Here is a 22,800-nt window from a genome sequence, read left to right as displayed (position 1 = left end):
ACCCATGGCACTCTCACATGATGGAAGAGTTCTGGGCGATCGCATGTTCGCCACCCAGAAACCCTCATTTCACAGATAGTGTGGCCCGCCGATAGATGGGTCAATCCATACGCCCTAGCGATCTCCATCGGTAGAAACCAGATCTGGCTCATGCCCAGAAGCTGATTTCTTTCTTTGGCACATGCACTGTATGTAGAAATCCGCAAGATCCGTGCGCATTATGGCTTGCTTGTGACTCAGAGTCAGCTCCATTATATGGAAATCAATCACCAGGTTCTGCAGTCATGTTATCACGATGAACATAGGCTGATTCATGCCCCGCGATCTGCCGTTAAAACAGCGTGTAAAGGCAACAATGGCACATCAACTCGCACCGATCTTACCTTGAATTTGACGATTTTGTACACAGTCCTGTGGATCTACCGTAACTGCGGCATATACGCACACTTACTCGCGGGGCGAGCCGGCTTACAGCTAAGTGAATCGACCCCCTGGAAGTTATGAAAATATACTGATAAAAAATGAATGTATCTTTCAATGCCAAGTAAAGATCAATAATTCTTGGTGAAATGTTCTGGGGTGAAATAAAGAGTTGGGGTACGGGATCTCGGCGGTATTCTGAGCGCCTGCATCCCGACCACCAGGATGTTAACTACATCCCGAAATAAATGAGCAAATGTTCCTATAACTGTAATGAGTTCTGATTGAATTCATTTAGTTGTAGTTCTCCAAATACCGTGAATAAAATTCAGTGCGAAAAATGAAGCTTTTTCTGGCTCTAAATCCACGAATTCAGCAGAAATGCCTGATCGCTAGCTTCAGCGTGTGGTGGGCATAGGGGTTGAAGGGAAAACTGTAGGTGGCCATTTTTAATTGTATTTATGTGCTTAACCAATGTTTTATTTTGGAATAGAATCTGAATTTGAGTTGCTCTACCTCAGGTACTGTAAACTGCTGAATGCATTTTTTTTTTTAAGACCGACAATGGGACCTCAGTAATTATCATTTAATGGACCTGGGGCACACCCATCACTCCATCCGCTGCATGGCTGTAGTCTATGACCGAGTCTGGTGTGGCTACAAGAACAAAATACACGTGATTCAACCTAAAACCATGCAAATAGAGGTACGTGGCCAGATCGGCAGGTTGGTTATATTGAGGTTAGAGGACCACCGAACCTAAAACGCCAATCTGCCTTACATAGAAGAGCGACTAATGACAGTCACTGACATAGGTAAACGTTTCAGCAGGTTATCGAGATTGAAGATATTTGTAATAAAGTTGGCATCTTACATACATAGCAGACTACCAGGGATAATCTTATTGAAGGGACACTAAAGCCAGCATCTGGTAATCACCCACTGCAGAAAACAGCTGACTATAGAGAACAATAGCTGACACTCAACTGCATAGCAAATGTAACTACAACAAATGTATTTACTAACAGCAAATAAAGTTTCTCTATATGGATAAACGCACCCAATTTGTCCGGCGTTTTGTCTGTGACTGTAAACACACAGAGTGAAAAAAGGATATACTGTACCCTGAAATGGGTTTTTTACTATTACCACCTGCATTTTAAGTTTACTTTCCCTGTAAATGCTTCCGTTTGTATTACCGAACATACACATTAGATTGTCTATCAGGGTCTGCAGTCAAAACCCCAACATAAGAGAACAATGGAGTAAATATATGGCGTTTGTGACCATATTTGTATGATATCAAATAAATGAAGCATAAACTTTGTAATTACATGAACTTTTCCCCCTATGTGACTTTCAGAAATCATTTGATGCCCACCCCCGAAGAGAAAGTCAGGTGCGGCAGCTGGCATGGATTGGAGATGGGGTATGGGTATCCATTCGCCTGGACTCCACGCTGCGGCTGTACCATGCGCACACACACCAGCACCTCCAGGATGTAGATATTGAGCCTTATGTCAGTAAAATGTTAGGTGAGCGATGCCGTATCCTGGTCTCATGTAAACAGCCATCATCTCGTGTATAAAAATAAACGTCACCCGTGCGCCCAGTTTTGGGGGGCAGTGAGAAGATGAGATTCCAATTTGAGGAGTTATGTAATTTAAATGTGACCAAGGCACGGGAGGGGTTAATCTTTAGGGGTGATCCTTGCAGATTGGAGGGGCGCACGGCTATTTCTGCTACACAAGAAGACACGATGCATTCCGGAGATTGACCCCAACAGCTAACGTCATCTGAAGATGGCGTTAGCCCATTGTAGACTAAGGGCTACACATCACAAATCTTACCGGGAGAGGGTCCCATATGAACCCTCCCCCCGGCAATATCTCTCGCACTTGTGCAGTCTGCGCATGTGCAGTAGCCCCGACAGCTCTCTGGGCACATCGCAGGCACGGGCTCCTTTCATAGCCCTTGTCTCTGCGGGTGCCGGATGATACATTCCCTTGCTATGATCGTATCTTGTAATGCAATTATGGGCGGTAATACCATCGATCATTAATAAATGGGCCCTTTTGTACCTCCCAGTGGCACTTTGGCAGAGAAACATTATGCTTTTTTGTCTGCTATAAAGAAAAAGTGCCACATGCAATAACGATAGTCCTGAGGTCCCCACACTCTCAGGATTCATTTACACCATAAACGATAAACTGAGCATTACATTGAGTCACAAAAAAGAGGCAGTATGGTGGCACAGTGGTTAGCCTCACAGCACTGGGGTCATGAGTTCAATTCCCAACCAGGGCCCTATCTCTGCGCAGCTTGTATATTCTCCCAGTGTCGGCATGGACTTTCTCCAGGTACTCCGGTCTCCTCCTGTGCTCCAAAAGTATTCTGGTAGGGACTGGTGTGAATGACGAATATTCTGCCTACAGCGCTTCATAATATGTTGGCGTGATATTAAATAATAATAAACAAAAAAGATGCTGGATTAGATGTTGGATTTTTGATTGGCGATAACATTTTTGCGCCTCTCCAGATGTATCCTCCTCTCCGCACACTCAGATGCGCTCCTAGTTTGCTGAGGCAACTCCCGAGAGTGCGGAGCAGGTGATCACCTTGTATTTCCCGAGACCAAAATGAAAGTGCTTTGTGATATTCATAGAATGCGCCTCTTAAACAACCTCTGGCTGTATTGGTGCACTAATATCTGTCGCTCGGCTGTGACTAATTCTTTCTGATCTGCAGGCACTGGGAAGCTGGGATTTTCATTTGTACGGATCACAGCGCTGCTTATTGCCGGCAATCGGCTGTGGGTGGGAACTGGAAATGGAGTGGTCATCTCCATACCGCTGACAGAAAGTAAGTTGTGGAAGAGATGATGCCTAATAAGGGCACCACTGACTGAGAGCTTTGCATGACATGATTCAACACAACATGCTAGAATCATCTCCAATGCAACAGGGGAACAGACCCAATGTATTATTATTATTAGACATAATGACGTGTGTCCAGGCAGCTGTTAGTAAGTAATGTAGCCGAACTAATGTGCTAAAGTCTTATAACCATAACCAAGAGTATTCTGAGAAAACAAGGCTGGAGGGTGGTGGGCATTTAAGTTGTATTAGAGGATGGTTGTAGATTAGGAGTAAAGCCTTAAACAGACTATGTGCACACCTCATTACCAGGGGTATCTATTCCATATAGTAGTAGTCTAGTACCTCATATTAGTAAATTCTGTTCCACCTTTTATCTTAGTAATGTATAGACTGAGGAGCTTCTTCGTAGTTGCACCATAACCGACCCCAAAATATAGATTTTCCTCCCTGAGAATCCTGCCAATAATTTCTTATTTTTGTGTTCTTCATGCTTTATCCTTCTCCTACCCACACGCCCCCCTTCTCTGCCTATTGATTGCTTCCAACCCTTCCACCTCTGCTAGCGGTAGTCCTCCACCGGGGCCAGCTGCTGGGGCTGAGGGGTAAGTGCAGAACCAGTCTGTCTCACCTCATCCCATCTTTCCAACACATCCTGTCTCCATCCTCATCCTTTCATCAATCTGTGGTGTTCACTAAGCTACGGCTGCATCTCCCAATTTCTGGGGAAGGGTGGTGGTATGTATGTGAGATTTAAAAAGTGCTAATTAAAGAACGTATTGAAGATTATGTCACAGTCAATGGCTTTCCAGTAACCAAAGCTGAAACTATTGGCATCACCTCATAACTAATGCAGGAAATGTGCAAAGTTTAAGAGCTTTAATTATAGCCATTTACTCAGTTGCCCATCGGAAATTGGGATTAGAACAAGCACTTCAGTGGTACGTGGCTGTCCAGCACTGATGACATCATCACAATGTGACATCATCTTCTCGAGGTTTAAGGCTAATAATCCCATCACTTGGCCAATTAATCTTTCTTAGTGAATACCAATCCCGGTTTTAGTTTTCCATACCATACAAGCATCTTCCAGAGAAGAGACCAGATATTGTTCTAGGCTTGAGGACTACAAATAAAGGGGTCACCTATCTGATTCAACCAATCAGATTCTTCTTATTTTTTATCTAGCACCTTCTAGAAGATAATAGCTAGAAACTGATTGGTTGCTATGGGCAACAACTCCACTTCTAAAAACCCGCACTTTAGTAAATATACCCCTAAGTGTCGCACTTGCTGTGATCAAGCCTGCTGCATGTTTTTCTGAATGAGGTAGATTGCTTTTATAATGAAACTATTGCCTGCACACAGTAGAGACAGACATTTTGGGCCTGATTAGGTCACACGCAGCGCCGATGTTTGCAGTGTATCCTAACTGACAAAAATAATTCAGTGTCGACAATGGGATAACCCTAAATCCAGATATCTGAGACCATGCTGCAACTACAAACCAACCTCTGCAGGTTCTAATTGTAAGAAAGTGACATTATTGATAGAAAAAGCCCATATCCTACAAGCCATGAACTATAATCTGGCCTCCTCTCTATTTATGCTATATTTGTTCTTAGTAATGTGTAATGTACATAATTAATAATTTATTTATTTTTTACAGCAAAAAAATATGTTTAACACTTTTCTTAGACTCAACTATCTGATAAAAATCGTGACCACTTTTGATATTTCCCTATGGCTGTGGGCTGCAGTCATTTTGTGTCTGTCATGTTGTGGGGAGAGTGTCCAAATCTTAGAGGGCTTCAGCCGGAATGTTTGATTTCACATCTTGAAATATTTTAGACATTGCTGAAAACGGGTCCACACATAACTAGTGGAGAACAGTAAATCTATACCCACCTGTGCTATAACAATAACAGAATCTGATTGGTTGATATGGGTATCATCCCCTTGTCTGTGAAAGTTTCCACAAATGTTCTCTAGTGTACTTTAGGTATTATAAAATAGCTTGCCGTGCACTTCAGTATAGACCAATGGATTAGTTTTTCTCATGGTTCTAAGCTTCTGATAACCTGTTTTATAACAGGATCTCACAATGACAGATGGTTCAACATGTAATCTTTTTATTGGCTGGTGTTTCAGGCATATTGTTGATCTCAGTTAAATAATATCATACGTGAGCTATTTTGGTATTTTAAATATGTCATGGGCAGCAGGCCAGGAAGTAGTTCCATTAGCACACGCACGCACGCTCCCACACACCCACACTTACACACACACTTACACACACACTTACACACACCCACACTTACTTACATACACACTTACACACACCCACACTTACACACACACCAACACTTACATACAACACACACTTACATTTACACCCCCCCACACTTACATACACACACCCACACTTACACATACACACACACCCACACTTACACACACACCCACACTTACATACACACACCCACACTCACACACACCCACCCACACTCACACTTACATACACACACCCACACTTACACATACACACTTACACACACACACCTTTTTTCCACGCCAAGCTCTGTTGTGCTTCATTTACAGACTCAGACTAAAGAGGGGTGTTGTCTGTAGCAACCAATCCGATTCTTACTGTTGTTTATCTAGTACATGCTATAAAATGATAGCTAGAATCTGATTTGTTGCTCAAAGGATTTATACATTTCCTACATAACAAAATCTAATATCTGTCTCTTTCATCCTATCTGGGGGACACTGGTATACTTTGGGGCATACAGGGCACCAAACCTGGAGCAAGCACAAAAGTCAAACTAAACTTGTTTGAAAACTTGTTCCTCCCCCTGTACATGCACTCAGGCCCCGGGAACCAGCAGTCTTTTACTTTTCATTTCTTTTTAACGCCAAGGCTTAACAGAAATAATAAGTCATTTTACTATATAGCTTAATGGCATAATGCAAGCTTCTTAAAGTGCATATGTATGGGGTCTGCTCTTTAGTTCGGCCTCAGATATATAACAGTACAGAGCTGGGTGGAGGCCATGTGTTTATTGTGCTAGAAATGGGGTTGCTCAGAATGGGACTCTCAGACCTTGGCAGCTTATCTCGGCCTGAGACCATGTGCCTGAAGGTTACCTGATTGCCTCTCTATGTCTTCAGCCAACAAGACTTCTCCCACATCTTCTGGAGAGGGAACGCGGCCCGGAGGAGTAATCCACGTGTACAGTGACGAGAACAGCGACAAGACCGCAGGGAGCTTCATCCCCTACTGCTCCATGGCGCAGGCCCAGCTCTGTTTCCATGGTCACCGCGATGCGGTCAAGTTCTTTGTGTCTGTGCCAGGTGAGCAGCGGAAACTGTTTTAGATCATTAAAGAGGTGCACCTCTATGTACAGGAGCGGGTCTGGGGTGGTTTATAATAATAACCACATTGTTTTTGGTACATGTTTAGTGATAGGAGGGCAAAATTGACCGGGACGGAATTCCAAGCATGTCACAGCGTTTGTGCACCCTCTGTCACTTGTGTGTGTTTCCAGGTAATGTGCTGGCCACTTTGAATGGCAGTGTGCTGGACAGTCCGTCTGAGAATCCGGGCACCCCATCCACAGAGAGTGAAGAACAAAAACTGAAGAATGTGCTAGTATTGAGCGGAGGAGAGGGGTACATCGACTTCCGTATTGGTGAGCTCTCTCTGAGAAGTTTTTATTTCCTTCTGTAATGTTTTTTCTTTTTAACACATTTTAGTTATAAAGAATACACTGTACCCAGCACAGGTTTATGTTATGTATTTCTTTTGCTTCTACATACATGTCTGACGTTCTTCAGAGACAAGTAAAATAAAGTTATTCTGTCTTTTGCATGTACTCACTGTTCAGGCCTTGATACATACATAATGGTCATTAAAGGAAGATACATCTAGATATAAGAATGATCGCTTTCAAGCAACATGTGTGAGGTAGTGATCATGTACGTGGCTACAACAAATGGAATTTTACTGGGTCAATGTTCTGTGTTATAGGGGACGGGGAAGATGATGAAACAGAAGAACACTCCGATGGTGGGAACCAGACCAAACCAGTGCTTTCTAAGGCAGAGAGGAGCCACATAATTGTGTGGCAGGTCTCCTACATCCCAGAATAAATGCATCTTTAGCCTTTACCCCAGAATGCCAAGACCTCAGCTTCCCCGCACCCGCTGGAAAAACCAAACTGAAACGTGGACCCAACTCTGCATAAGAATTTCCGAGGCCATGCTATGCAGGTCTTCTCATCCTATATTAACCCGATGATGTGCCCAGCATCTCCTGTAACTCTTTAGAAAGTCTCCATATTTAGGTATTTTTCCTGCATCCCAAACAAATTCTTGCATTACCTGTACAAAGCCTTACCCAGCAATAGTAATGAGAAATGAGAGTGGCAAACTGGGTCATCGATCGTGTGAGCCAGATAGCCTGGCAACGTGGTCTTTTTTAGCCCCTCTGGCATTGAGAAGTTTTGGTGGATTCCTATAATGGTAGCGTGGGATTGAATGAACAATGATCATTGTCCATCTTACTGCACAAAAGATCGAGCTGAGGCTGCCCTGGAACTGAACATCCATTTTGAAACCAGGCTTTCTGGTTCCATGCCAAATCGTTCTCCCCGACGGTATTTTATTGATATTTATCTAATTAATACTTACATTTGCTATAATATTATCTACATTCCTAAAACCATACATGAACTGAAAACATTTTATCAGTATTGGTGTTTTGCTTTTTTTTAGAAAAAGTTCAAAAGTTTGATTCATTCTTTTTAATTTGTCATCATTTTTCTCGCAAAATAAAGGTGATCCAGTTGCCGGGGGCTGTTATATCTGCCAAAGTTTTAATACATTTGAGGAGATTAGTTAAGCGAAAGGTCCTGTAGGCACAATGTGGTTCTGTGCACATTTGCAGTTATTACGATAAAGCCAAAGCAGCTTATGCTTTCATCTCTACGAGGTGTAAGCAAACATTAGCAATGTTTCGTATTGGCAAATTCCTGCGGGAACACATCCAGCGAGGTTCCTTATGAGACCTTGCACTTAATCTCCCCCCATGGTAGCTGGCAGCATGCATTACTTTGTGACACTCAGCCGGTTGTCTTGTATCAACCTGTGGCGCTCCGACTGTTGCCAAATCACACGACTCAGGATGCTCTGTCAGCCGCGATTTGCACACCTGGGAGCTACAGGTTAGTTTAGACTCGCTTCAGCTAAACGCTTGAAGTTTTAGCCATGGTTTTTGAATTATGTACATCAGGGATGGGGAACCTCAGGCCCGGGGGCCGTATAAGGCCCCCGAATAATTTGGTCTGGCCCTCTGAGCTTTTTATGCTAGCCTCATTTGGCTAGCAGGGTGCCTAGAATGGCACCCTGTAGCCAGAATCTATGCAGCAGTGCCGGCTCGAGTGTCCTTAGGAAGCTTCAGACGGTCACACCGCTGCCCTTACAGCTCCCTCTCAGGATGCTCCGGGAATTGCTGTAGTCACCGGCGATTGTGGCTCCGCCCCTGTGTTACATCACACGGAGGGGGCGTGGCCTGCACCAGGCCCGCAAATAATGTTACATATATCAAAATGGCCCTCGGCGGAAAAAGGTTCCCCTGATGTACATACTGTACATCTCCCAGTAACTAAGACAGCTTTGTTTTTTTAACATTAATAATATAAATTCAATTTAATTTAAAATGTATTCACCAACATATTAAGAGTATCTTTAATTCGCAGGTAAGCCCAACACACATCCCAAAGGCCGGCTTTTTTTTTTTTAGGAACCATCGTCCATTGGCTGAAAATCTTTCATACTGTTGTCTCACACAAAATAAATGCTGATCTCTTATGCATGAACTTTCCAAATTGCAAATGTCAAAACACCAGGAAAGTTTAAGCATTCCTTGAAAACATGGGCGAATGGAATTACTACACATAACAGTCATTAAACTAAAGGCACCAAAGCTTTGGAAGAACTTGCATTATAAGCTTGTCAGTGCATATTTCATTGTAATACTCCTACTACCAATGGTAGTGCTGGGACTGAACACATTCGTCTAAAAGTGCTGTTACCCTAGATTACTTCCCTGCATGTGATCCTGCGGCTCCCCCACTGCCAGAGTGCCTACAATACCCAGTGTTGCAGGACTTTCTGGGAGTTCAGGGGTTAAAGAAAAAAAAAAAGCACATTCTGACCAGCCAGCAAAGTATACGGTGCTTGGCGCTAACAGCTCATTCTACCTACGGAGGTGACGTATGTAAAGAAAGTGTCACAAGGGGGGCTCTCCAACTTGTCTCTTACAAAGGCTTGTAAACTCCGCAGTGTGTGTCGTTTGTCTTCTGGTCTTATCGGTGGCATTATGTAAAGACAGCTGTATGTATACTGCTCTCTGCTTTCTCTCTCCCTCTTGTGACATGAACACCATGTAATTGTTATGTATGTAATAAATATATTACAAAATGAAAGCAGAACATTGTCATTGTGTGGGATTAGAGACCAGGGATGGTCCATGAATCCTGGCTCTTGTAAGCTGCAGATAATTACTGCCTATATATGCCAGACCCATGTTTGCGTAGATGTTTTTCAAAGATCATGCAAGTGGGTGCCCACACATTCAGGATGGTGGCAAAATGATTGACGTATGAGTTGGACTGGCCATCGGGCACTTCTGGCAATTACGCCCTCAAGGAGGGCGGGAGTGCCCCCGTCCTCCACCCCACGCCGCCAGGTACAGGATATGCGCTCAGGAGGAGGGACGGGCCACCACGGCAGTGATGGGGAGGGAAGAGACGGGGCGTACTGAACTACAGCTCCAGTCCGTCCCTGGCAGCTACAGTCCTCAATACACTGGAATGAGGAGCTAGCTTGTGTTAACTGTTAGGGACCCATCTTATGGGGTTCAACTTGACGTGATGGACTGGCAAACATTTTTGGCCAAACGTACTAAGAACCTCACTTATACTCCATTTTAATTGTAGAGTTTATCAGGATTATTTTAACTATCATTGTTCTTAGTACTCAGCGTATGCGCCTATATTCTTTGATCCCTTGCATTCTACTTCATGCCTAAGAAAGAACTTTAATTCTGCAACACTCCAGTGTATTAAAGAGCAAAGCACTATAGTAACACTGATAATATGGACTATCTAATAATAAACTACTGTAGATAATGAAGAGAAATGGTAATATCTTAAATATTACTATTTTCGTTAGCGTCATAATAAGAAGCATTCTGTTAAATATTACTTGTGGGAACAGCATTGGAACACTCGGAATAATGGCGCATTGTGAGCACAGCATCACTCTTCTTTGCAGAAAAAATAAGCGGTGTTGCGCTCCAATAATTATTAGTGTTAGGCGCAGCTGCACATCATGGCTTATTGAATGACTACCTACGGTTCCCATTTTGTTCCCTATATCTTTTTTTTAGGGGGAATTCAATTGTTTTTTTGGGGCGTCCTAAGTAATGGGCGTCTATCGGAGCAATTCAATAGTTGTTCCAATCTGACGCCCATTAGCCACAACAATCACATTTTTCTCGCAGCCTCCGGAGGTGTGAAAAAAAAATGTGTGAAAAGTCCTTAGATTAGGTGCTAAAACCAGGACTATAGATGGGGTAAGTCACTTTACGTGGCTAAATTAAATCCTTTTGAGCATGTAAAATACTAAAGGGCATCTGGTCGGAGCAACAATTGAATTGCTCCAATAGACACCCATTAGTTAGACGCCCAGCGCTAACAATTGCATTCCCCCCTTAATGTCTCAATGAGAAGACAGAATTCCGCCTTGCATGGAGCACAGAGTATTCGAATTGGGAAGTATGTGAAGACTGCATGGAAGGCATCTAGTATTATGTCCTAGATTAGAAGTGAATGAATAGAAACTAATTGTATGATGCCCCAGGTCACACTATTCCCTTTTCTTGAAGCCCCTAAATATGTATTTCCTTGTGTATGTAGGGGAACCTTCTGAATGTTATAAATATAGGTACAGGTAATAGTAAAGACCTGCTATACCGGAGACCATTAGTATATATATTCATCAGCCACTTTCCCGCACTGGGTAGGACTCGCTTTGCTAAAAGCCAGAATACTTTGTTGCATGGATTCAACAAAGGTGATGGAAACATTTAAGAGATCCTGATCCATGATGATATGATAGCATCACAGTTACTGTATACTACTGGGCCTGACTCAGCAAGCAACGCACACAATCGGTCGATTATTGCATACTGCACATGCATCGCAGTGTGCGAACTAGCCGGGACAGTGATCGCAGAGGATACGCAGACCCATGGCAGAGTGATTGACAGGAAGTGCCGTTTGTGGGTGGTGATGGGGGGAACGCAGGCGTGCCAGTGTGCTGCGATAGCATTGCAGGGGCGTGCATAATTTAGCCACTGTGATACCTGAGGCCTCATAGCGTGTGCTGAAGTAAGCTAATCCTGAGTAAGGTCTGGGCTTCATTAACTCATCCGATGTTACCGATTGTTTCTATATGTTGGCCAAGTATACAGATGTGAGTATGGGGAAGTGGGCGTCCTTATGTCAGGCTGCAATCGCAATGTGAATGCAAATATTTAAATATTACAGCTGATATTAGCAACTGCGTTGCGTGCGTAGAAGCAGGATAGCGACCCGTAGCGAATCAGGCCCATTATTCAGTTGCATTCCAAAGATGCTCTGTTGGACTGAGATCTGGGCACTGCAGTAACCAGGGGGTTGTAAAACTAAGGGGGAGATTTAATAAAGCTTGGATAGAGATACAATTGGAGATAAATAGCACCAACCAATCAGCTCCTGTTACTTTACAGGCTGTGTTTGTAAAATGACAGGAGCTGATTGGTTGGTGCTATTTACCTCCAATTGTATCTCTCTCCCAGCTTTATTAAATCTCACCCTAAGTGACATTATTTAAATCTTCAACTGTCCAGTGTTGGTGAGCCTGTGCCCACTGTACAGTAGCCTCAGTTTTCTGCTCTTAGCTGACAGAATTAGAACTCTGTGCGGCCACCTGCTGCTGTAGACCATCCAACCATGGCTCGGCATACTGTTTGTTCACCGGTGCTCTTCTGCATACCACTGTTGTACCACATGGCGATTTGAGTTAGTTGCCTTCTTCAGCTTGAACCAGTCTCCTCTGACCTTTCATTAATAAGGTGTTTTACCTGCAGAATTACTGCTCACTGTAGTTTGGCCGCAGAGCGGCCACATTGTGAGCTCAAAAACAAATACAGATCTCCACCTGAATTCAAGAAGCTGGCCACATCCATGGGGCAGCACTACCATGCCAACTCGTGAATGTAGCTGTCGTCACCATCAGTGCACATTTGCACCAGCCCTATCCCTGGTAAGAGCTTTGTCTGAAATCAATGTGAACTCTCCATACACTAACCTGTGCACAGACTGCAATTCTGTCTAAATGCCCATTGAGACAATAGCAAGATTGGTCTTGAGTGCAACTCTCAATTGGCCCCTGGATGCTTCTTGTTTTGCACACCATTATCTGTAAACTCTAGAGACTGTAGTTCCTGAGATACTTAAATCACCCTGTCTGGTACCAACGATCATTCCACAGTCAAAGTCCCTTCTATCATAGTTATTCCCTCTGGAGTTCTGTTGAACAACAACTGGACCCCTTGACTATGTCTGCATGTCTTTATGCATTCAGCTCCTTTCTCCTGATTGGCTGATTAGATATTTGCAGTAACATTTAGATGTAAATAATAAGTGGCACTACAGTACATAACATATACAAACACTCAATATAAAACAAGAAACTCAAGTGTATGAAGAATCAGCAAAGTGAAACTGGATGTAGAAGCTAGGATAAGTCACATAAGATAAGAAAACAAAAATAAAGTTTTGAAACTACCTTTTCTTCTTTTACCTACTAGAATTGCTTGTTTGTTTGCTATACTGTCTTAGTGTATTTTTTTTTTTAAGTGTTTCTGGAGTATTTTTTGAACAGCGTAAAACGATAGAGGGAACGATCCTACGGCTCATAGTATTAATAAAAACGTTGCAGATATGTGTGCACATAGAGAGTGGACTTACTTTGATTGATTACTTGCAGAGAAACTTGTTCTGTACGTAATAAATAAGGGGGTCCTAAGTAATAGCCTGTATTGTCTTCATTCTTGTGGCTTTCAAAAACAAACAAACACAAACATGCCGTCATCCATCGTGCCACAAGCCCAGGCTACCTCCTAAGGACAAACCAGATGGACATTATTAAGCCCAGAGCGTATATCCCCAGTACTAACTACTTTATGGTCCCAGTATACATATGAGGTAGAACAGCCGCCACTCCTATTATCAGGCATGCCAGGGGTGGGCTTCCCTGATAACTTACGTGCATTGCTAATTTATATTAGCTGGAGGATTCCATTATAGCTAACACATGTATACCGGATTCGTTTTTTTTTTTTTTAGGGGAGTCAAAAAAAAAGAAACATTTCAAAAAGTTTTTGGAACAGATTTTATTACAAAAAGGGATAGTAGTATTACAAAAGTTTGATATCTCCACGCTGTAAACAGATTTTCCATTTTAAATTCTCAACAAATGCTAACATTACTTATGACCTGTATTCAAAAGCTTAAAACAGTTTTTTCTTTCCAACTGCCAGCAGAGCTATGTAGATTGGCTCCTAATAGTAATTGTGGAAGCTGCCACCCTGTGGTCTCAACCAGTATTCCACAGAGCACTTCCCCACCAGGAACCAGTGACCGTACTATTTCCTTAATGGTACTGGTTCTAATGCATAGAATACATTCGCATGAGTATTGGTTCAGTACACTTAAGAAAAAAGGAAATTTAGGTTTTACAAGTTGTATCCTGTAGGGATTTTAGTATTATAACTTTTTTAAGTGCATCATTCAAGCATTGTATGCAAATAAGTGTTTTCATTTTGATGGTGTGTGTGATACCTTCTGCCATCAGCTGTCACTGTTGCTGTCTGCATAGAGTTTAGTTCCACTAGACTTTTTATTTACGATTATTTTTCCAAATCTAGTTTAACAAGAATAAAGTAATGATAGGTCCCGACCGTACAATTAGCAAGGCCAGCATGTGGTTATGTAAGCCATAGCTTAGAAAATGTCAAAAAGCAAAATCCAGACTGATGCCTCTATCAGGACCTGTAAATCAGGACAGTTTAACCTATATAACTAGGACAGATGAATAAGCGAATCTTCTGTTTCCTATAAGCAAGGCCATAGTACCACACTATTCTCACCCAGAGATTACCAGCAGCTTACCATGTCTGGGAAACACCCCCCATCTTTCCACACCTGACCTCGCTATTGGATATATTGTACATTTTAGGTCTGGTCCTCATAAGTCATTCAGTACATAGTAGACACTGTAGTAGTGGACCCTTCTAAAGGAAGATGTGGACTTTATTAGACTGACCAGAATTACCAGTGTAAACATTGTGTGATGTGAAGGCACACCAAAAGCTGCTTCTATATATGGAGGTTAGCCAGATTCAGAGGCAATGCTTTCATTACCCAATTCTCCATTAATATAAACTATCCTACTACAGGAGAACGCTCTACAGCTGGAGGGGTGTGCCTGGGGGGCACAAGGCGTTTTAAGGGGCCTACAACTTGGGAGATCTGGTCTAATCCTTATCTACATATTATTAACCATTGTTTATATGGACCCAGGATATTACAGATCACTTCACGTATTGATCTGTTTCATTGTAGCAAAAAAAAAAAAACAACTAATCTTTATAGGGTTTAACAAAGTGTTCAAAAGCCACTGCTGTGTGATAATGTCAGACACGATTGCATCCTCCCAGTCACCGAGAGGAGCACTGCTTAACAATTTCATATGTCTAGACTTGGAAGTATACTTATTTACAATGCCGTGGTTTGTCAAAGCTGCAGTTCATGAGCGACATTGACTGACAGTTTTAAAATGGCAATAGGAATGAGGGATATACCAGGCTTGTCTAGCACTTATTCCTATTGCTGTTTTAAAACTATTGATCAAAGCCACCTAAGATAGGTAGTCCAGCTCATATACCTCTATTACAGGACTTACCGTATTGACAAATGCCTGGTGCTGTTACACTGGCAGTAAGGCTGGATCTGCTAGATGCTGTGCTGCCACACACCTCACTGTACAGTAGGGGAGAAGCACCAAACCTTTGAGAGAGATAAAGTAGAGAAGTTACCCATAACAACCAATCAGCTTTGGACTGTCATTTATCTAGCAGTATATAAAACAGAAGCTGATAGGTTGCTATGGGCAACAACTAAACTGAAGGTTTGAATCATCTCTCCATATAAGTTTTGTCCTCCCCAGCGGTCATGTCAATGGAAGATATGGCAGAAGACTGATCCTCTCAGGACAACACAAGTGGACTTTAAAAAGGACAGAAATAAATACATTCAGTGTTTGTCATCCCAGCAACAAGTAGTTTCAAGAATCCCAACGTAACAAATGTATATATAGCCCAAGTGGGACAGTGGTAAGCCAAACAATGGTTTCCTGGCTCTAGGCCACATGGACATAAATGTCTGCAGGCGGCTGTTACAGATATTCTGGAGTCAATGTAGTTATTTCAGCTCAAGCAGGGGAAACCATAGGTACTAAAGGTTGGGGGGGGGGCGTACTATAATCGTTAATGCTTAAAAAAATTATAACCACTATGTAGAGTTTTTTCTCAATGGCTGTAGTGGTCATGAACGTATAATCCTTACGAGAACAATGGGTTAAATATTCGGGAGAAACCCCCCTGCCCACAAAATGAATGCTATTTGGACGGAACATGTGCTTTTGGACCCCCCTCCCCTAAATAAATGTACATTTTGATCCCCCTACATTCGAGTGTCGCCCCCTGCCTCTGTTTAACTGTCCTAGCCGAGATCAGTCCACGTGTGATTTGTACCAGCCCCATATATTTCTCCATTCTCAGCGGTTACTCGTAGATCCAGCTCTCGGCATGATCCTGCCAGCAGATAAGCTCATCAGGCTGGAACCAGAGGGAAATCTCACGCTGGGCGCTCTCCCTAGAGTCGCTGCCATGTATCACATTTCTGGGGGAAGAAGAGAGAAACAATGAAAGACAAAATGGCGGAGTTTGGGAAACCCATTAAAGCTCACGGTAAACATTTTAACCAAAGTTACAACGGTCTCTCCCACTCACAATTACAAACATGCAGTAGAATAAGGCTTCCTGTACAACAAAGATTCCCAAACCCTGCCATTACAGTCCAGGTTTTATGGTAATCCATGCTTGAGTCCAGATGGTTAAATCAAATTTGACTGAGGCACTAATTAAGTCAGCTGCGCTCAAGCATGGATTTCCTTAAAACCTGGTTTGGAATGGCGGCATTTGGGAAACACTGCTGAAAAGAATATACCCTATGCTTTGCTGAACATTTATTAAAGAGAGAAATGAAAACCTATTACTTAGAGAAGCCATATTTTACATTTAAAGAGACAAAGTGATTGTGAGATAATATTGAGTTTACAGTTTACCTGCTGACATCCACACAGAAATCCCCTCTGATAGTTCCCGGCAGGGAGTCGGCTGGGCTGGTCTCTCCCAGCATAATTCGCGCTGTCTTCACCACATCCAAACCCTGCCAAACCTGTGGGAACCAAGCTCCTGAGTTACATAAATGCATATGACGAGGTATCTGGATGGTAGATAGACAGCAACTAGATAGACCATCAATAGACACCAGAAGGTAGGCACATGGGCTTTTTTTTACTACCAATTTAAGGGTTAGGATTAGGCACTTGGAGGAGAGATAGGCTGCAGAAGGGAACGGTCAGGATTAGGCAGTAGGGGGAGAGATAGGCTGCAGAAGGGAACGGTTAGGGTTAGGCACTAGGGGGAGGGTTAGGGTTAAAATAAAAAAAAATCAAACACGTGTCGTTCTTTTCTGTGTCAACCATTGTCCCTGTCGACTATTCACTTTCTAACTTCTGGGAACACAGCTGCAAAAAAAAATGATAACTATTCCAAAAAGGTTTCCACCTTCTCACATGCATAGGACGACGCTTACCTACGTAAATATCAGTAACATCGAGCGGCCATCTTGCCCTTGCAGAAGGTCTGACCTGCCGCAGATTTGGCAGCTCTCCTGACACGCAGAACTGGGTATGAGATCGCAAGGGCTAATTTATGCACGCCCATGTAACGGCGTTCCGATGCCAGCGTTATTATGACCACTAGCCGTTACCACCCCCAAAGCTGACAGCCTGTCACTTACTTGCGATGGATTCCTCTGTGCGTCCGTAATCGCAGTGCGTTCACTGTGTATGAGCACTGCGGCTTATACGTATGCGCAATGACAAACAATTGCTCGATCTGCGTACGTAATCACCATCTCCGAATCACGCCCTATGCCCGTTATAATTAGGGTTTTACACATCATACTATGGTATCAGGTTTGGACAACTTACAGTACTGAAAGTAATTTCCCAAACTGCTTCTAATTTATATTGCAGTGTATTTCTGTAAGTAATGGAGAAGCAACGCAGTAATGGACACAATCCTGTTCTATTGAGCGATATTTAAAATGTTTTTGAATATCACATCAAGCTTTAGTGTGTTCCAATAACACTGACAACTGAACCTAAGCGCAGTATATAGATGATCAATTTCCTCTTTCCCTGCGCAGTCAGCCCGAAAAGAAATGTAAAAACACGATGATCCTCGCAAAATGGAAAAATCTAATACAGAAATAGAAAATATGTCCACGGGCATAAGAAAAAGGTCTATTGAAGCATATATTATTAGCCTTCATTTATAAAAGGCACCATAAGGGTTCAGCAGCCCTGTACAAAGTGGGAGATATAGCGACACTACAAAATACAAGGGTTCTCCGGCAAAGCCGTTACATACAAGAACACAACTTTACACATAGACATCATTCAAAATCTACAGATTACGTAGCAACACAGAGGAAGAGAGTCCTGCTCGCCAGAGCTTACATTCTAGAGGGACCGCAGGTGGACACAAGAGGGAGTGGGGAGCAGAGTTGGGGATTGCAGAGGCCTGGAGAGTTGGGGGGAGGGGTGGTAAGTTGAAGGTAGGGATGCTGGGTGAATGCCTGACGGAGCGTGGGAGGGCACTCCACAGGCTCACTCAGACTTTTTAAAAAACAAAATAGGCGTTTCCTATATTAGGAATCGGATATAATTATTTTATGGGCTTTATATTACGGAATTATGGAACCCTCATGCTCCAGAGCTGTGAAAGCTATCACGTTAGGTGCATGCACACACACAACGATTTTTGGAACGATTATCGATAATATCGTTTATAGGTCAATCGTTGAAAAAAAATCATTCACTTTCTGAGTTAAAACGAATGATTATCGTTCATGCGTGTTCACGTTTGTAGTTCAGTGAGACTGACCAGCCAACGATTTTCAGTAAGGGTATATGCAAAAATCGTTTGTAGTTCAAAAAAGTCGTTCATTACAATTAGTAAAATGAACGATTTTAGTAAACGATTTTCGTTCATTTTTCCCTTGAATTAATGAACGAAAATAGTTTACTAAAATCGTTCATTTACGAAATCGTTGTGTATGCACCTTTAGAAATGTTCTTTGTTAAGGAGGCTAATCAGGGTTTGTTGGAGAAATCAGCTGTCCCTGTCTTTGGCTATTTGTAATACTGACTGATGGGGATGCTCTGTGGTTTCTGTACCAGCAATAGCAGGATGGGGAAAGTAAGCACAGCAAGCCCTCACCATAGCGATCACAGGTCCAGAACTCATGTACTTCACCAGCCGATCATAGAATGGCCGATCTCGCAAAGCGATGTAATGTTCCTTTAGGAGCCCCTCTGACGCCTGCTGAGAGACACAAAGTTATACAGCGTCACAGTAAGGGGCGACACAACACCGTGTATTCATAGGTGAACTCAGGCTGGCCATAGCCGCACAGTTCGACGGGTCGATAATTTGAGTGCCTCCTTACACTGCAAGATGTATAGAGAGGGATCTCCATTCACACCCAGAAGTTGGCTGCACGATGGTTGGGTGGATCGGACAGGATTGATAATCAAACTATCCAGACGGGTTTCAAGCTGTGAACGATTATCATCCAGCACCATAAACTTGAACAATGATCGTTCAAACCAGATGTTGGGTCGGCTAGAACATGGTTATCATGCAGTGTATTGGCTGGCTTTACTCTTGCTCCATATTGGTTTGTTATATATTGCTGCAAGGCACGGTCTACATTATGTGACAATATAAATACAAATATACACAAACAGGTGTGGCAAACTTTATAAATTGACATATAAACACATCACAATGCCATTCATCTCAATAGCACATAGCATGTTAAAGTTTGTATCATCTGTAATGTAACATACAAAGCTATACTGCAATACTCTATGTTCTGTATCTATAAACTTGTCTAATATTCAACTTCCAATCTGTAATGATGACAAACTTAACTGGACAAAATGAGTGATACATTCTAAGTAGAAACTTTACTAACCTACCTACTGGTATTTCTGATGCTACTTAGGTCTATAAGTGTTTATTTGATGATACTCAAACATTCTTTAAAAAACAAAAAAACCTCCCAAAACATGTCACCATTATACTTAAAAAAACAACAACAAAAAGAAACTTTAAAAAAAAGAGATTTAATATAAAATCCTGGAGTCATTCCTACCCCTTTCAGGCAGAAAATCAAATTACCAGGTCAAACATTTCTACTCGGTAATTTGCTGTTCAAAACGTGTCCTTTTTTCTGTCTGAAAGGGTCAACCCGGGTCAAAATTCCAGGGACTTCAACCCTGGTTTCTACCAGGGTCGGAGACCCGGAAATTTCGACCCCGGTTGACCTTTTCGGACAGAAGAAATACCCATGTTGTTCAGCAAATTACCGGGTAGAAATGTTTGACCCGGTAATTTGGATTTCTGTCTGAAAGGGGTTTAGGCTGGGACCAGCAAAACGACCCGGCACTTAAATGCCAGATATTAGGGAAAATTCTGTGTGAAAGAGGTATAACAAACCCACCTGTATCATCTTCATAGCAACTAGCCGGAAGCCCTTCCTCTCGAAACGCCTGATAATCTCCCCAACCAATCGTCGCTGACACCCATCAGGTTTGATGGCTAAAAAGGTGCGCTCATTAATCCCAGTCCAAGCTGCAGAGGGGACAAGGACGGTAAGATAAAAAGGACAGCAAGTCAGGATCTACAGACAGCAAGGGGATAGGAGATCCCAGTTTAAGGTGGCACAAAAATTGAGATAGGGTTATAAAACAAATACGGACACACAGGTACACTCCAACACAGCATCTTTATAAAGAAAATGTTTCCCCTGACTTAGTATTGTTACCCTAAAATCAAATATACGTGTACAAGGTAGCACACCTTTAACATAGATTAAGAGTGTGTTCACATTAGCCCCCTGCCCTGATATGACTGATAAAATGCCAATGCATAGGCAGGATTAGTGGCAGGACAAATATTGTGAGTTCTGACGCACCCACAGAGATGGCTCCTAAACGGGCTAATGGTGCATACACACGGTCAGATTTTTCCTTCAGATCTGAACGATAACGATTTAAAAATCGTTCATACCTGAAGGAAAATCTGACATATCTGACATGCCTGAACGATGGACGATGCGCGTTCCCGTTTGTCAGATAACGATATCTGACATCTGATGTGTTTGCAGTCAGACTTGGACGATTCCATTCATTTTAATGCAGTCAAAAATCGTTCAATCGTTCATCTGACAAATCTGACCGTGTGTATGCTCCATTAGATGCCCAACATAATGCCATTCACTAGGTGAGGTTATTACATCAATTTCATTACAGAAGTAGAATAGTTTTAGTGTTGGATGGGGGAGAGTCACAGACCAGGTCATACTGGCTATAACCATGGCTAGTGGAGAAGCTCCTCATAGAGAAAAAAGTGCTTGGAGAAACAGAGTCCGTGATGCAGGAAGGCAGAGCGGGCGGAATAAGCCCTACTGGGCACAGGGGTGCTGCGCAGGTAAGCTGGTGGTAGAGTGAACAAGCCAAACATGGCACAGGGGTCATCTAGAACAGCCCTGTCATACAAGGAGGCATGAGGTGGGGGCACTGCTGCCTCTGATGGCCATAGTGGAGACCATGGACACCAGTAGGGCACCTGTCAGTGCTCCAGGGCAAAGCTGGGCACAGCACAGGGGCAGAACAGTCCTTAAGGCAATCATTTCTAATATGCAAAAAGGTAAGAGATTGTGACGGGCTGCCAGTGCCAGAGGCCAATAGACAAAGCCAGTGATGGGTTTCAGCATGGGAGAGTCAGGTAACCTACAAAGTGCACCAGGCTGGTTCTCATTGCTCCCTCCTAACTGTGTTGTGGTGCAGAGGATAGTGAAAGGAGGGTATATAATAGTATTACACTAATAGCTGTATTAGCCAGGCTTGGTGTGTAGCATGTAATATATATTATATTACCTCCTCCCTATAACAGGGATGCTGGCAGCGGTCACATAATGCCACTCACTCACTGTAACTACAACGCAACCCCCCTACTAGTAAGCAGAGCCCATAATCCCCAGTACCACCCCCATCCGCGGCTGCTGATCTGCCCCAGGGGTGTCTCACCAGTAGGGAAAATGTGAGCAAAGATGGTCAGCACCAGACAAATCATGGCGAGAGCCGGCAGCAAGAGAGAGGGCGTCTCGGGGCGCGCACGTCACCAAAGCGGGCACAGGCGGGAGCGCGCACGCAGACACATGCTGCTGCCTTATGGAGCGCCCGGCAGCGCTGATACTCGCTGTGCCTGTGACACTGAGATCCTCGGGTTACCAAGACCTGTGTGTGCTGCTGCTGGGAGGATTGTGTGATAGAGAGGGAGTCTTATTACCCACTGAGGGGGGCTGTACAGTGTCTGGGTGCAGAAGCCAAAGCACTTTAGCAATGTACAGGAATATAACGCAAATATCTCAAATTACAAATGAATTTATTGTGCATATTATAAATACAGAGTAATAGGGCTGGATTCAGAGGTGGCGGCAGACGTGGGCCCAGCAACGTCTTTTGGTGGTTGCCGGTCTGTGACTTTATGGAAAGCTGCTGCAAAGCCCCTCCCTGGTGTGCATGCATGCGTATGACTGTGCAAGGACTGAGACTGCGCCACCATTGGTCACACGCTATGGCAAGTGCAGCCTTTCTGTCTGAGTATGGCTTCCAACCTGAACGATGAAGCGTCTGTGTAATCAAAACCTCACCGACACGCTTGCGACACTCCCATATGACGGACCATTGTTGCGCAATTTAATAGTTACCGCCCAGGAGCGTCCCGCACTTTTCCTAGACATTGCTGTTACCATGTGCCTCAATCTCCACTGTGCCTTTGTGCGTACATGCGCCGTACAAGTTTTTAGGGATTTACACACACGCAGTAGCAAGAAAACTCTTAAATCCATGAATGGGCAATACCCTATGAGATATCTCAGTGTACTGGCCCCAATATCTGCCCCCC

General features: G+C 43.2%; 2 protein-coding genes across 11 annotated transcripts in view; one reads left to right on the top strand and one right to left on the bottom strand.

The window, feature by feature from the left end:
* Nucleotides 1–9,787, top strand: part of MAPK8IP3 (mitogen-activated protein kinase 8 interacting protein 3) — a 107,429-nt gene extending 97,642 nt beyond the window's left edge. For 7 of the 9 annotated variants that reach the window (XM_088452066.1, XM_088452071.1, XM_088452072.1 and 4 more), the window contains 7 exons: nt 978–1,126; nt 1,784–1,955; nt 3,169–3,282; nt 3,863–3,901; nt 6,471–6,653; nt 6,848–6,991; nt 7,330–9,787. In XM_088452066.1, coding sequence (XP_088308192.1) covers nt 978–1,126; nt 1,784–1,955; nt 3,169–3,282; nt 3,863–3,901; nt 6,471–6,653; nt 6,848–6,991; nt 7,330–7,451 — 923 coding nt within the window. In that variant the 3' untranslated portion in view covers nt 7,452–9,787. The remainder of the gene's footprint in view (nt 1–977; nt 1,127–1,783; nt 1,956–3,168; nt 3,283–3,862; nt 3,902–6,470; nt 6,654–6,847; nt 6,992–7,329) is intronic. The other 2 variants (XM_088452073.1, XM_088452069.1) reach the window with 1 other exon arrangement.
* Nucleotides 9,788–13,801: 4,014 nt separating this feature from the next.
* Nucleotides 13,802–22,134, bottom strand: NME3 (NME/NM23 nucleoside diphosphate kinase 3). Of its 2 annotated transcripts, none has more exons than XM_088452062.1 (5): nt 21,921–22,134; nt 20,333–20,463; nt 19,045–19,149; nt 16,818–16,930; nt 13,802–16,372 (listed from the first exon to the last, which is right to left on the bottom strand). In XM_088452062.1, the coding sequence occupies exons 1-5, from the start codon at nt 21,964–21,966 to the stop codon at nt 16,255–16,257; spliced, it is 513 nt and encodes a 170-aa protein (XP_088308188.1). In that variant the 5' UTR covers nt 21,967–22,134; the 3' UTR covers nt 13,802–16,254. The 2 variants fall into 2 exon arrangements, with proteins under 2 accessions (XP_088308188.1, XP_088308189.1); XM_088452063.1 differs by having other exon boundaries at nt 19,045–19,146.
* Nucleotides 22,135–22,800: the final 666 nt, after the last annotated feature.

The sequence above is a fragment of the Taudactylus pleione genome, unplaced genomic scaffold (assembly GCF_031769625.1).
Source record: "Taudactylus pleione unplaced genomic scaffold, aTauple2 ptg000032l, whole genome shotgun sequence".
Taxonomy (NCBI): Eukaryota; Metazoa; Chordata; class Amphibia; order Anura; family Myobatrachidae; genus Taudactylus; species Taudactylus pleione.
This window is presented reverse-complemented; position numbering and strand designations above follow the sequence as displayed.